This window comes from Myiozetetes cayanensis, unplaced genomic scaffold (assembly GCF_022539395.1).
Source record: "Myiozetetes cayanensis isolate MyiCay16 unplaced genomic scaffold, myiCay2020 scf12, whole genome shotgun sequence".
Taxonomy (NCBI): domain Eukaryota; kingdom Metazoa; phylum Chordata; class Aves; order Passeriformes; family Tyrannidae; genus Myiozetetes; species Myiozetetes cayanensis.
In genome coordinates this window covers 3,600,194-3,613,806 of record NW_026086826.1, presented here as the reverse complement: position 1 = coordinate 3,613,806, position 13,613 = coordinate 3,600,194, and the positions used below count along the sequence as shown (strand labels likewise).

Here is a 13,613-nt window from a genome sequence, read left to right as displayed (position 1 = left end):
TGGGGGCTCCATGGGGAGATACCCTCCAAGGGCCAGCCTGGCTGAGCACACAGAGGTGACGGCAGGTACAGCCCTGATCAGGTCTGCATCCCAGCTGGGGAAACAGCAAGCTGCAAAACATATTCCTGCTCTGCTCCATGCCCCGTGCCCACAGCCATGGCATGGCAGGGGCAGCAGTGGCAACCACCAGCCTCCTTCCAGCAGGACTCTCAGATGTCTCTCACCGCAGTCTCTCGCTGTCCTTTCTAGCTGAGCGCACTCGCACCGCCAGCGCTCCAGGCCTGCCACAGCACAGCCATTACCCTGGCTCTGCCAAGCGGAGGGAACATCATCCCTGCCTCCCCCCGCCCTCAGCAGACGGCCCCCCCAGCCCCAGCGGGACAGGCTGAGCAGCCAGCACCCCGGGAAGGCGGCAGCCTGCCGAGGATAGCAAATGGATGCAAAATAAAGCCGGGCGTGTGTGCTGCCAGGCGCGCTGCGCCTGTTCAAGGACCCACATTTTGCCAGCAGTCCCAAAGGATGGGGGTTTTCTCCCCCCTCTTAATAAAAGGTGCTCTCACTCTGAAGCCCTTCTTTGGGCCCAGCTTGCCCACACCAAGTCCTTTGCCATCCAGAAGAGGCTGCAGCCCAGACACAGCTCGGCAGCTTCGACATCCCTCTCCCTGCTTCACTGCCATCAGCCCTCTGCAGAGCAGGGATGGGGGCTGTGGGGGAGTGCCCCTGTGCACTCTCAGTGAGGGTGGGCAGGGGTCTGAACAAGCAAAGGGTGAGCAGGACCAGAGAGGAGCTCTGGGAGCGCAGAGCCCAGGATGAGTTGCAATGGTGAGCTGAACACCCCTGTCCACCATCCCGTGTTTCTGCCCCTCACTTCAGTGATGGAGCACACAAGCATTTTGAGAGAGGAGTCCCTGCTGGCGCCCAGGCACCAATCACACCCACTCCTGCTCCATAATGCATCAGAGCTGAGCGATGGCCCTCGTAGAGCTCAGCCAAGCCCTGGCAAAACAAGGTGCTGGCCTCTCATCCCATCATCACCACACCACAGGAAGCAGCCATGTGTTCAGCCAAGGTTGGCTCTGGCTGGAATCTGCTTCTGCAGGAAGATCTGCTTAAACATGAAACAAGGTGACTCCCCTGTTGGTGGAAAGCAGCTTCCCTCAATTTTGCAAGAATCTCCCCCCCCTAAGGCCCCCAGCTTATCATTCCCAGCACAGCTGCCACATCTCACATACATGGGCTGCCTCCAAGGAATAAGTGGTCAAGCCGCTGTGCCAGCAGTGCACCAGACAGTGGATGGCATTCCCCCACCCTCAAGTATTTGTAATTCTCTTGATCAGGTTTCTGAAGACAGGCAATAACCCGAAGAAAGCAGATGCACTTGGGTTTCTCCTCCCCATCCTCCCGGGTGGAAGGCAGCCCCAGCAGCTGCCACATCCCCGAGGCTCAGCATCTCCGAGGAGCAGTGATCAAAGCCATCCCTCTCCCATCGCAGTAGGCTCCGGATGTCAGCTCCATGACACCCCGCCTACCCATCCTGCCGGAGAGACTCTGTGCATTCATCAGGCATCTCCAGAGAGGCACACGGCAATCTGGAAGGCCCAGAGATGCCAGACCACTAATGTGCTAGGGAAAAGACGTCAGCAAATATTACAAACACCCCAGAGGATGAGAGGCAGGCCAAGGGAGGAAAGACCTGGAAGGAATCAGACAAAAAAAGAGGGCGAGAGCAGGCACTTGGAAAATTCACGGACGAATGGCACTGCTTTTTTGCTTAATTCAAAAAGGAGGATATTGCCAAAGCAGATCCAAGTGCACTAAGAACAGGTGAAGAGAGTCTTGCATTCTTCTTCTGTCCTATATTGCAGTGTTAGGTGCTGCTAACCCGGACCCAAGGGAGACCAAAATTTCAGGGCACAAGCCTTGCTTGTTCACTGCTCCTCTGAGATGGACTCAGCCAGCAGGGACCGAACATCTGCAATCCATCTTCACTGGGGCAGGATTCATCAGCCCAGCGCCAGGCTGTCAGTCACACTGGGGACAGCTCCTGGGCACACAAAGGCACATGCAGGTCACAGACCAGATTGCACCGTTTAGGCAATGGGAGGCTGAGCATCCTCACAGCCTGAAGCCCTCGGCTTTCCCAGACTTCCCTTTTCTCCTCTCCCTCCAAATGCAGCAGCAGAGCCCCACTCAGCAGCAGGTGCAGGGGCAGCAGAGCCAGCCCAGAGCTGCCGACTCGCAGCAGGTCCAGGCAGCATGGCCACAGCAGCCTTCTCTAGCTGTGCCGAGAAGCCAGAGCAGCATCTAGGTCAGGCTCAGAAGAAAACAAAAAGCAGATGAGCAGCCCTCGGCTGGGACTGGGGGGACGCTGACACAGTAACTGTACCACAACGGCTCAGCCTCAGAACAGCCCTGCTCCTTCCCACTGAAGAGAGAGCTCCTTATGGAAAAAAGAGGCAAAAAAATACAGGGAGCAACTTTCAGATGGCTCCTGAAGTGCAGCACCTGAACCTGGTACCTCCTCAGGAACAAAGGCAGCTTGCTGCCCGCAGGCTTTCAGAACTGTCAGCTGGCCCTGCCTCCAGCACCCGCACCCTCCTGCCTCCCTGAAACCACTGGTCACAGCTGGAGGGATCTAACTGTCTCTCTCTGGCACAGGTTATGCAGGATAAACACAGTAATGATATTCTTCAGCTACGCAGGCACCCAGAGCTCTGCAAAACTGGGGGGGCATTTGCCCAGCCCACTGCATAATAAACAACAGCAGGGGTACAAAAGGGTCTTCCAGGGACATGAATCCTCTCCACAAAAACCATCAGAAGACTGTGACAGGCATGGTCTCGCCAGAGGCTGCCCTGGCTACAACTGCTACACCTGATGACTTCCACTTCCATGCAGGAGTCCTGGAAAAGGCTTTGACCCTCTGATTTAAGAGATAACCGGCTCCTCATGCTGTTCCTAACACCAGCTCTTAGCACTAACTGACTCAGAGTGGAGTCAGACCCTGACTTTAATCACTGTTCAGTGTTATTAATAGTGCCATACACAAAACCTGGCAGGTGGAAGAGCCCAGGCCAGTAGAAGCGTCATTTATCTCAGCATCACCTCTGACAAAGCAGCTCTACCCACCTGCCTCCCACCAACCCTGCCCCCAGCAAAGCCCATCTTTCCTTCGCTTTGTACCAGAAACATCCCACAGCCTTCCCTGGAAAAGACTGACACAGTAGGGCTCTGAGCTCTGAACCTCTGGGGTTTTTTCTGATCCCACCCCACATTTCTTCCCCTGCTGCCCCCTGCCAGCAGCTCAGAGCCCCACGGAGGTCCACAGCTGCACCTTCAGGGGACAGCACTGAGGTGGCAAAGCCTGCAGAAACCCAGAGAGGCCGAGTGGGCTGGGGGAGGGGAGGTGAAGCATCCTAGAGGGCATCTCTGCCTCCTCCCAGGCAGCAGGAGACTAAATCCTGAGCAGCTTGGCAAGGACAAGCTGCGTCTCGGCATAGCCCCACCTCACCCAGCCAGCACCGGGTGTCCCCCACGCTGGCACTGCCCACCCTTGCCGGGCAAGTGTGCGCTTCATTGTTGGTGCAAACAAAGGAGCGGTTTGTGTGTGACGAGGAGAAAGGAAGTCAGAGGCAAAATCATCCAGCAGCCCTGGATATATGCAGAATAAGCTGCAGAAGGTTGCATGAATGTACCATTTTACAGACATCAGTTAATCCCTCTGGACATGCTCTGTCTCTATCTCCCTGGAAGAGGTGGGCTGTGTCTCACCTGCAGCCACGAAGGCAGCCAGTGCCCAGTTACAAACCTGACATCCCTGACCCAACACCTCCAGCCAGGCCAGGCAACCTACTGGGGAGGGACATGTGTGAAATGTGCGTGGTTTAGTGGTGGACTTGTCAGGGCTGCATTAATGGTTGAACACGACGATCTGAAAGGTCCTTTCCAACCTAAACGATTCCATGATTCTGTGTGCCCACCAGCACGCCTGTAAGCACTGCTTTGGCAGGGATCTCAGTCTATTCTTATAGAGGAAAAACGAGGACACTGGGATTCCCACCAGCTGTCTGAGGACAGAGCTATGGATGTCTGTCAGATATCTGGCTACAGGTTAAGTGGATGCAATCTCTTGCTGTTTGCCCTTCAGGGATGCATCCTCTGCTGCCCTGCCCCCATCACCTCCAAGGTGACCAAGGGAATGTTTTTTGCTCAGCTGCCTTCCCGGGGTGCTCACTGTGGTGCCCTGCTTGGTCTCAGTGATGAACTTCAGGTCACAGGGCAGCTGCTCAGGGCTCACCCCAGCAGCAGTGTGATGCCAGTAGGCCTTGGTTTGCCGTGGCTATTCCCAGATTCCAGATTTCAGCAATCGCAGCATCGCTCCTGTTGCCCTGCAACTGCTTTGGAGGACCTTGAGCATCAGCAGGAGCAAAGGGGCTGGATTGAGGGTTAGAAGGACATCACTGGGCCATCCGCTCCCTGAAATCCCAACCGTAATACTCAACAATTTCCAGCACCTGGCAATAGTCCCTTCCCTGCCTGATGGAGACACTGATAATGGGCTTCACATCCATGCGGCTGGCTCTGTAGCCACGACCAGACCCCGTGGGCTCTCCCTGCCCGGCGCTGCAGCTGGCGACCTAGAGGACGCCGTCCGGAGACAACACACACAACCCCTCCCTTCTGCTCTCGTCCCTGCCACATCGTTTTCCCCCCTCCGGGCTGCCCCGGCGGCTCCCCCCTCCCGCCCCACGCCCCGTGGGGAAGGTAGGGACAGGGGCTGCCGCCCGCCGCCCTCCCCGGGCCCGGCACAGCCGAGCAGGTGCCCCCCCCACCCCCGGCTCCCCGCGCCGCATCCCCCGCACCCATTCCCGCGGCAGCATCCACCACCCGCCGCCGCCACCCCCGCCCCGCCACGGCCGCGGCCGGGCCGGCGAGGCTCGCTCACCTTCTCCACGTTCTCCACGGTGAAGTCGAGGCCTTGCGGCGGCGGCGGCGGCGCCTCCGCCCTCCGCTCCATGGCTGCGGCGGCGCTCAGGAGGCGGCGGCGGCGGCGGGCGGGCGACAGCGGCGGCGCAGGGGCAGCCGCATCGCGGCGGGACCTGCCTCCCCGCCCCGCCGGGGGCGGTGGCACCGGGGCGGCGCGGGGCGGCTCGGTCGGGCCGGCAGGCGCCCCCGCGGGACTTCCCCGAGCGGCCCCGCCGCCCCGCTCCGCTCCGCTCCTCCGGCCCCGCCTCGCCTCTCCCCGCGGGCGGGCAGGCGCGGCCGGGCAGCCCGGGCCCTGCCGCAGCGCCGCGCCGCACGCCGGGAGCGGTAGTCCCGGCCCACGCGCGTCCCCTGCCGGGCAGCGGGGCCGCTCCCACGCGCGGGGCGGGCGGGGCCGGAGGATCCCCGCTCCCACCCCTCCCGCTGCCGCCCCCGGGGAACCGCCCCGGCCCCATCCCCGTCCCCGTCCCCACCACGGGCACACGGAGGGGTCGGACGCGCAGCCCATCGCTTTATTGCTACAGGAAAAGGCGACTGTACAAAAATAGAGTTTATCCCTCAAATTTTACAAATAATAGAAAAGGGGAGGGTGGGGGGGGAGAGCGGGGGGCACGGGGCACTGCCCAGGGCTTCACTGCAGCGCTGGGGTTAAGTTACACCCGGCCCCCCGGGGGCCCAAAGTCATAAATAGGAGCTGCCGCTCGAGAACAATAAATAAATAATTTAGAGTAATAAATAGTTTAGTGCCGCAGCACCACAGGGCAGCGGCAGGGACCCTGCCACCCCCTTGGGAGCCAGGCGGGGTGGGGCTCCCAGTGGGTGCCTGTGACCCACCACCCTGCAGAACACCAGGGGCTGCTGCTGGTCCGGGTCCAGGTCCCCCACTCCACACTGGTGCAAGCTGGCCCCGCTGCACCCCTGTCCTCAGGGTCACCTCTTCTCTGCAGGGCAACTCCAGCCACCACTGACCCCAGGGTGCCTGAGGGGACAGGGAGGTTTTGCCCTGTCTGAAGCTTGGGGTGACACTTGACCCCAGCTCCTCTAAAGCACAGTGGAGGAATGGTGCTGGTGGACATTGGGCTGGCAGACCAGCCAGTGAGTGGTGGGGATGGTCCATACTCCCCTCAGCTCCTCTCTCAGGGCTGAGCCACAGTGCACCCGGGCAGGACCCCACGTAGCCGTCGGCACCAGCTGCTTGGCACTGAGCAGGAAGGGGCTTGGCTGCCCACACCCCAGTCATGGCTCCATCTCACCTCGGCTCTTTGTGGCCACGTCAAAACGGGGGCACCGGCCTCTGCCAGACCCTTCCTCTGAGCGCCGGTGCCACTGCATGTGGCAAGCCGGACTCTGCCGGCGTGCGTCGAGCTGAGGCCAAGCCAGTGGCCCCCTCCTCAGCCAATACAGCTGCACTCGGCTGCTGAGAGCTTCTCCACCGTCTGCCAAGTGTTCTCCACATCCATGAAGGAGACAGCCTCATAGCGGGTGGGCCGGCAGCAGGGGTGGCTGAGGATCCGCTCCTGTGGCCCCGGGGCGATGAGCTGCTGCCGCAGCAGGCTGCCCAGCGTCAGGTCGTAGTTGCTGCGTGCCCGGTGGCAGGACCCACTGCAGTACTTGAAGAGCACGATCTCGTCCGAGTTGAAGCCCAGGCCCAGGTCGCGCACCTTCACCATCAGGTTGCGGATGTGGCAGTTGCGCCCGCGGGTGCCCCGTGAGGGTTTCCGCGCCCCCTTCTTGCCTTTGCCGGTGCCCGGTGGTGAGCGCTCAGCGCGCAGCAGCAGGTCCTCCGCCAGCTCTGCGGTGCCCGGACGACCTGTCGTCGCATTTTCCCCTGTACACGGAGGAGACAGCACCATCAGTACCCATCCCACACCCATCGCCCTCCTGGGCCTGCTGAGCCTGCTTGCCCCCGCTGTGACCTACGGATCCCTCCTGACCACCCACATGACATTGGCTGGGTGCCCAAGAGGCAGTGCGGTGAGTGGGTGCCCAGCTAAGAATTTTCCTCATCTCTAGGGCCTCTGCCGCCATCCCCAGCACGCACCACTGAGCCCCCTTCAGCCCAGCCCCAAGCGCAGCCACAGCCCCACACAGGCTGAGGGTCCCCACAGCAGCTCCCAACCTGGCCATGCCCCATCTGCAGGGCTACCCTGCCCAGGCTGGGGGTCCTGTCCCAACACGCACCGTACAGCTGGCTCCAGGCAGCGGCGAGTGGCACCTCCACACCATCCTCCACAGATGGGCTGGCAGTGGCCATGCCCTGTGGCGTAGGGGCTGTGTCCAGCGTCTCGTTGCAGTGCGGTGTTCGCAGGGCGCCCGTGGCCAGCCCAGCCAGCAGTGACAGGATGGCGAGGAGCCCCCACAGTGTCCCCTCCTGCAACAAAGCACAGCATAGCTGGGTGAGCCTCAACCACAGTCCCAGGGACAAGGCTCCATGAGCTGGGGATGGGTGGGGATGGGAAAGTGTGGTCCTGGCCATCACGGCCAGACAGACCTGGGCTCACCTTGGGCTGCAGGTACGTGGCAGGTCCTGCAGATCTCGGCTCTGGTGGCCCCTGTCGCTGGTCCATGCTCGCTGCAAGTGCAGAGGTTGGGGTCAGTGCCCACGCAGCAGGGATAGGGTGGGTATCGACCTGGCTGGCTGGGAGCTGGCACATGCTTCTCCTGCCTTCTCCAAGCATGCAATCTCCTCCATCACCCTCCAGAACCCCACAAAACCTCCTGCACCCCATGCATGACCCACTCTCACCCCTCTCGTCTCCTGGCGCAGCCAGGCACCCTCACCACACTGCACACCCCTTCCAAGAGATTGGGCAGCTGGGGCAACCCAGCCTTTGTCCAGCACCTCTCCTCGGGGGGAATGCAGCCACCTCCTTGTGCAAGCGGCCTGGGATGCCAAGCTGGGCTGTGAGGCAGTGGCTGGGGCTGGGAGTGCTGCCGGGGGGGCCCTTTCCCATGGCCCTTCCCTGGGAATGTTTTTCTTGCTTGCAGTGGGAGCCTGACCTTGGAAACTCCAAATCCATTAGCACAGGGTCCTCGGGTGCAGCCACCCCTCGACCCTGTGCTGGCTCCCCAGCCTGCTCCCTGCGCCGAGCTGGGACATGCAACCCCAGAGCAGCCTGGGTGAGTGGGGTCTCGAGGGGCAGGACAGGCGGGCAGGGTACATGTCAGGGTGTGGATCACCACGCTGGGCTAACTCCCCAACACCACTGCTCGGCATCCACTGCCCTGACATGCAGAGAGGAACTGGATCCCTGCCGTGCATCATCCCAGCAAGGCAGCAAGCACAGTCTCAGGGGGGTAATGTCCCCCAGGAGGTGCTGGGGCGAGGCCCTGTCTGCAGCCACATGTTCGCCCCCTTTCCCAGCGCCCTCCTGCGGTACAGGGAGGCTCAAAGTGCCCCAGTGTCCAAAGCCAGAATATCCTACATGCAGATCCCCAAGGGGCTTGTACCCTTCTTGGCCCATCTGCTGCATTCCCTGTCTCTTGAGATGGGTCTGTCCCCTTGGAGACTAGTGACATTCTGCACTAAGGAGTTCCCCCATCCACTCTGTGACTGTCCTGGCATGTCTCAGTTGCTGCCATGAAAAGCTGGGATGGGACATCCCTAGGAGAGCACTCCTGACCAAAAAAAAAAAAAAAAAAAGGTGGCTGGGCACCACTGGGACAACAAGAAAAACCAATTTCCTCTAGTCCCTTCAGCATCTCAGGGGATGGTCCCCAAGTCCCGATTGTCACATCTGATACCGCCCTACACTGGCCACGCTGTGGCAAGGGGCTGTGATGGGCTCTGACAGACCCACGTGCCTCCTCCGGGGCCCGTGCACCAGGCGGGATGCGGCCCCGGTGCCGGCAGGGCTCGCACCGGCCCCCCCGGCCGCGCCAGCCGCCACAGCCTGGCCAAGCACAGCCCACGCTGCACGTCCCTCCTGTGGTGGCCCGTGGCCCCACGCCAAACACTGCCGCCAGGTCATGGTTTTCCCAGCCCGGCACCCCCGAAGGGACCAGGCGAGGGTCCCCGCGCTCTGCTGGGAGGGGATGAACCCTTCCCGGTCCCCGCTCCCGGGAGCCTCGCCGCGGCCCCTCGGCTTAAGCATCCCGGCGGGACGGGACGGAGCAGCCGGTGCAGTTCAGGCTTCTCCCGTCCGGCGGCAGCACAGCCCCGGGCTCTGCGGCGGGAGCGCTGCCGGCGGGGCGCCGGACGAGGGCAGCCTCCCTTCGTCACCGGGAGCCCCAGAGCCGGAGCGACGGACGTGCTCCACCAGTGCCTCCGCAGACACGGGGCCCCGTCCCCGGGGACAGCTCCCCGAACGCGCAGGACGGCCGCCCACGCCGGCCCCGCAGCCCCGCTCGGCACCTCCTTTTCCCCAGCGCGGACGGGGATGAGACAAGCTCCTGAGCACCCTACGGCAGTGCGAGACCTGCACACCCCACGTCAGATCCCCACGTCCCGTATGGGGGGAACCTGTTTGAGGTTTGCCCCTGCCACGGCTGCCAGAGTCCAGCCGGGCGATGCACAGGCACAGGAGGTTTTTTTCCAGGGTAGGAACCGGGCCCATCCAAGTGAGGACCCGCTTGGTCCCCCGCACCCGTGTCCCCCCGTCCGGGGCTAAGCAGCAGCGTGCTGGGGCAATCCCTGCGTGGGCCACCGCACACCCACCCACGCAGAGCCCGGCGACAGCCGCGGGGCTGGGAGCGGGCGCCCCGAGGCTGCACCAGGACCTCGGAGGAAGTAGCAGACACTCGCGAAGTGCATTCACTCGGGGCCAGCGGGTGCCCCAGCCCCGGAGTGAGGGTCTCAGCTCACGGAGTGGCCGTGCCTGCCCTGCAGCCGTGGATCCCGCCTGGAAGTACGGAGCGGGTGGGCAGAGACGCCCGCGGGCACCTGCGAGAACCGGTGGAGGCCCATCATCCCTCCGCGCTGTCCCTGGCAGAACTGACGGGGGGTCAGAAATCAACCCCACATGTGATGCGGAGCGGGTACCCGCCCCGCGAAGCCTTGGGAGGCCCGGGGACGGACACGTGGGGTACACGGATGAGACTAAACTCGGCTCCAGCCCGGGGGCAGCAGAGGCGGGGGGCGCTGGGCAACCCCTCCCCGTGGCTTTCGCCCGGCCACCGCCCGAGCAGCCAGAGCGCAGACCTGTCCGATGTGCCCAACGGGCCGGGCAGCAGCCCAGGGGAGAGGCAAGAGAGTCCGCCCCCGTGTCCCCCGGGCGCCCGCAGCGGGGTCCCGCCTCTCCCTGCCCAAACAGGGAACCCCATCCCCGCCGCGGCTCCCAGCGCTTCCCGCCGCCGGGCCGTGCTCGGCACCCCGGGTATTGCCGAGGGGTGGGCGGCGAAGCGGGTTCCCCCCGTCCCCCCCGCAGTCCCGGTACGAGCCACCGCCGAGGTCCGGGGCCGCCGGCAGGCTGGGGCGGGCGCTGTCGCCCGCCGCCCCGGCCCGCACTCACCGTGCCCGCGGCGGGGACCATCCCCCGGGCCGCCGCTGCCCCGCATCTCCTCCGCTCCCCGCCGCCCCCCGCCGCCCGCCGCCGCCGCGCCGGCGGCGGGCGCTGGCGGGGGCCGGCGCTGCCCCGCCGGCACCGACTCCTGCCGCTGCTCCCGGTGCCGTTCCCGCTGTGCCTTGGGGTACGGGTCCCGGTCCCGCTGCGCCTCGCGGTGCGGTGCCGCCGGCGGCGGGCGGACGCACAGTGCGGGGCAGCGACGGCTCCATCCTGCTGCCGTCGCCGCTACCGGTGTCAAATTCCAGCCGCCGTCACCTGACCGGCGGGGCGGGCACCGGCACCGATACCGGGACCCCGATTCGAACTGGCACCAGAATACCAGCCGCCATCCCGACACGCACCGCAGCGGCACCGGGCCTCCGACCCGCACAGGCGCCGAGACTGCCCCGGGAGCAGGACGGCACCGGGATACCGCCAGCAGCAGGAGCCGCAGCCCGACCCGCTTCAGCACCGGCTCTCGCCGGCACTCGCACCGCCGCCGAGCTCCTGCGGAAACTCGCACCCCGCCGGGAACGGCACCGGGACCCCCGGCGGCACCCGACCCCCGCTACCGCCACCCGCACGCCGGCCGACCCCCGGGCAGGCGGACGGGCAGGTGGTCCCGCAGCCCGGCCGGCCAGACGCCCCGTCAGCGGGGCTCCCTGCCCCGACAGCCCCGTCACAGCGCAGGCAGGACGGGCACACGAACACCCCCGGGGAAGCGTTCAGCCCTTCCCGGAGCGCTCCGGGAGCAGAGCCCCACGGGGACCCCGCGCCCGGCGTCGGAGGGCAGCGCCGCACACATGGGGACCCGCCGGGGATGGGGTGGACGGCAGGGTCGCGGCCATCCCGGCCTCGGTGGGACCGTCCGGCGTCCCACGCACCCCGAGCCGCCGCGGGCCACCCGTGTGCCTGGCGCTCGCGTCCGGCCGCGCCGGAGGAGGAGTCCGGCCTCCCCGCCCGCCCGCGCCCTGCGCTCCGGTCCTCCCCGGCGGGGCCGCCCGCCGCCGGGCTGCTTACCTCTGCCGTCGCCCTGCCTCCCTCCGCCGGGGCCGCCGCTGGCCCCGGGGACATGGGGGCCGTCTGGCGAGTCGAGCCGAGCCCGTGCGAGTCCTTACGTCACGGCCCGGGGCCCTCCGCGTCCATCCCGGGGCTCTCGAGTGCTCCTTTGCGAACGTGCCAAATCCCGGGGCCGCCTCCGCTCAGCCCCGCTTCACACGTGCTCCCCTGGCCGGAGCCGGTCGCCAGGACGCGCCCCGGGCCGGGCGAGCCCCCCGGGGCCTGCCCTCATGGCCGCGGGGTTGGAGGGCGGCCGGGGGGACTGCGCGGCCCGGGGGTGCCGCGGGCCGTGTCACCTGCCCCGGCCGAGCTCCGCCGCAGCTCCCCGGCCTTACGCAACTCCCCGGCTGGAGCGGGGCCAGCGGCTCGGTCGCCGGCTGTGCCGCGGCTGCACGCCGGGCCCCAGGTGGCCCGTGGGGTCTGCCCCGAGCCCGGGCACCCCGCGTGGCTTTAACCTCCTCCCCGCCGCCCGGCAGCCCGCGCCCCGCGGTCCCGCGGCGGGGGCGGACGGCCGCGCCTGCAGACACCTGCGGAGCCGCCGCCTCGTCTGCGCTCATCTCCTCGGATTATCCAGCGCGGGGGTGACAACTCCCGCGTCCTCCTGCGGCATCACCTGCTAGGGAGTGTGCGGGCGCCCACTAAGCCGTCCCCGCCACCGCAAGCACAGGGACGGAGGAGGTGGCGCGCTGCCCAGAGCTGTTGCCCCTGCCCTGGAGCGGCAAATTATCCCTCCCGGTCCTGGCACAAGCACCTTCGCCAAATCTGTGGCCATGAGTGGCTCCATACCTGCTAGTGGGACTGCGTGGGAGCATGGGCTCTGCCGTGGGGCTGTGCTGCCCCACGGCCCTGGCCTGAGGCTGCTCCCATCTGAGATGTCCTCGTGGGAGCTGTCAGAGGTGATGCCCTTGGATGACTTGGCCCAGCAGAGGTTTGGAGGCTGGGGAGCATCCCTGGGGTAGAGAGCCAGCCAGGGTCAGGGAACAGGATCCTCTGCTTTGCAGGGCTGCAGACTAACACAGCTGCCTGCTTGGAAAATTTCAGTGCAAGTGGTACGTCCTGTTCAGGTTGACTGGCTGTCCCCATGGGGCTGGGATTGGCCACAGCCCTGCCCCTGCCAGGGCACCTACACCGGAGGAGGGAAGGGCTGCCTCCCACACCAGCAGCCTTCAGGTCTTGGAGACAGCCCCAGGTGCTGGTTCACCAGAGAGGTTACCTCCAATCCTTTCCACCTTCCTCGCAGATTGGGCAGGTCCTGATGTTCCCAGGACATAGCTAGGAGTTACTGAGACAGTGTGGTGCTGGTGGTGGGCAGGAGGATTTGATGGGCATGGCACAGGGTATCCACAGAACCCCATACAGGTGAGCCCATGGTGTCCTCCCCAGTCTTGTGAAATGAGACGTTGTGCAAAGCTGTGCAGTGCCTGGCTTCTGTCCTCTTACAGGTGTGGCCCCTTTGAGGCTGCTACCCCAGCCACCTGGGGACACTGGCTCCCTTCTCTGCCCTTGGCCCTTGTCCTGAGAGACATGAGCCTGCTGCTGCTGTCAGCCCCACTAATGTCCTACCATCAGCACCTCCTCCTTGTCCCTCCAAGATTGTGGTAGCAGGAGATGGCATGCCCCAGCTCTGTGCTTCAATCCAAGTATTGCTCTCTCCCTTTGGGCTTCCACGAGTATTGGCTCTGCCATGGAGAGTGCTGAGCCTGACAGCAGTGGTGGCCCTGCTCTTTAAGCACTGTGAAGAGAGGAGGGAAGGAAGGAGGGTTTGAGCAGTCCCTGTGGGCTGGGCAGTTGCCCCTGTGGTGTCCCACAGGTGCTGGCAGGAACTCACCCTTGTTTAGGAGCTGGGAGGCCTGGCAGACCGGTCACCCACCTGGAAGTAGCCTTCCTGTTCCTCCAGGCGATGGGACTGTCCCCAACACGTCCTGTGGCTCCGGGAGCCCGGCAGCATCACCAGGGTTTGCTGCAGGGGTTGCAGCTCCTCCTGCTGGGACTTGGCAGGTGTCAGAGCTGGTCACAGCCTTGGCCCCTGGCTTCCTAAACTGCTTCCTTCCTGGACACTGTGGTGAGAAGGTCACTTGGCCGGACACT

General features: G+C 64.8%; 3 protein-coding genes across 5 annotated transcripts in view; 1 reads left to right on the top strand and 2 right to left on the bottom strand.

The window, feature by feature from the left end:
- IPO13 (importin 13) overlaps positions 1 to 5,103 on the bottom strand; it is a 30,665-nt gene extending 25,562 nt beyond the window's left edge. For all 3 annotated transcript variants that reach the window (XR_007627676.1, XM_050306465.1, XM_050306466.1), the window contains exon 1: positions 4,946 to 5,103. Coding sequence is in view for 2 of the 3 variants with exons in the window: in XM_050306465.1 (XP_050162422.1) it covers positions 4,946 to 5,017 (72 nt within the window). In the remaining variant the exon portion in view is untranslated. The remainder of the gene's footprint in view (positions 1 to 4,945) is intronic.
- Positions 5,104 to 5,663: 560 nt separating this feature from the next.
- On the bottom strand, positions 5,664 to 7,968 carry ARTN (artemin). The gene is made up of 3 exons (XM_050306483.1): positions 7,485 to 7,968; positions 7,165 to 7,354; positions 5,664 to 6,811 (listed from the first exon to the last, which is right to left on the bottom strand). Exons 1-3 carry the CDS (start codon positions 7,710 to 7,712, stop codon positions 6,375 to 6,377), a joined length of 855 nt encoding a protein of 284 aa, XP_050162440.1. The 5' UTR covers positions 7,713 to 7,968; the 3' UTR covers positions 5,664 to 6,374.
- An 847-nt stretch (positions 7,969 to 8,815) lies between these two features.
- LOC126635652 (collagen alpha-1(I) chain-like) lies at positions 8,816 to 12,145 on the top strand. Its single transcript, XM_050307072.1, has 2 exons — positions 8,816 to 8,949; positions 9,649 to 12,145. Exons 1-2 carry the CDS (start codon positions 8,816 to 8,818, stop codon positions 12,143 to 12,145), a joined length of 2,631 nt encoding a protein of 876 aa, XP_050163029.1.
- The last annotated feature ends 1,468 nt before the right edge of the window (positions 12,146 to 13,613 follow it).

Excerpts from the sequence above, each read along its gene's own strand:
- ARTN (XM_050306483.1), bottom strand. The coding sequence starts at position 7,712 with ATGGGGTGCAGGAGGTTTTGTGGGGTTCTGGAGGGTGATGGAGGAGAT. Across the intron at positions 7,355-7,484 it reads CCACGTACCTGCAGCCCAAG|GAGGGGACACTGTGGGGGCT; the intron begins GTGAGCCCAGGT and ends GCTTTGTTGCAG. Across the intron at positions 6,812-7,164 it reads TGCCTGGAGCCAGCTGTACG|GGGAAAATGCGACGACAGGT; the intron begins GTGCGTGTTGGG and ends CTCCGTGTACAG.
- LOC126635652 (XM_050307072.1), top strand. The coding sequence starts at position 8,816 with ATGCGGCCCCGGTGCCGGCAGGGCTCGCACCGGCCCCCCCGGCCGCGC. Across the intron at positions 8,950-9,648 it reads ACGCCAAACACTGCCGCCAG|AGCCCGGCGACAGCCGCGGG; the intron begins GTCATGGTTTTC and ends CCACCCACGCAG.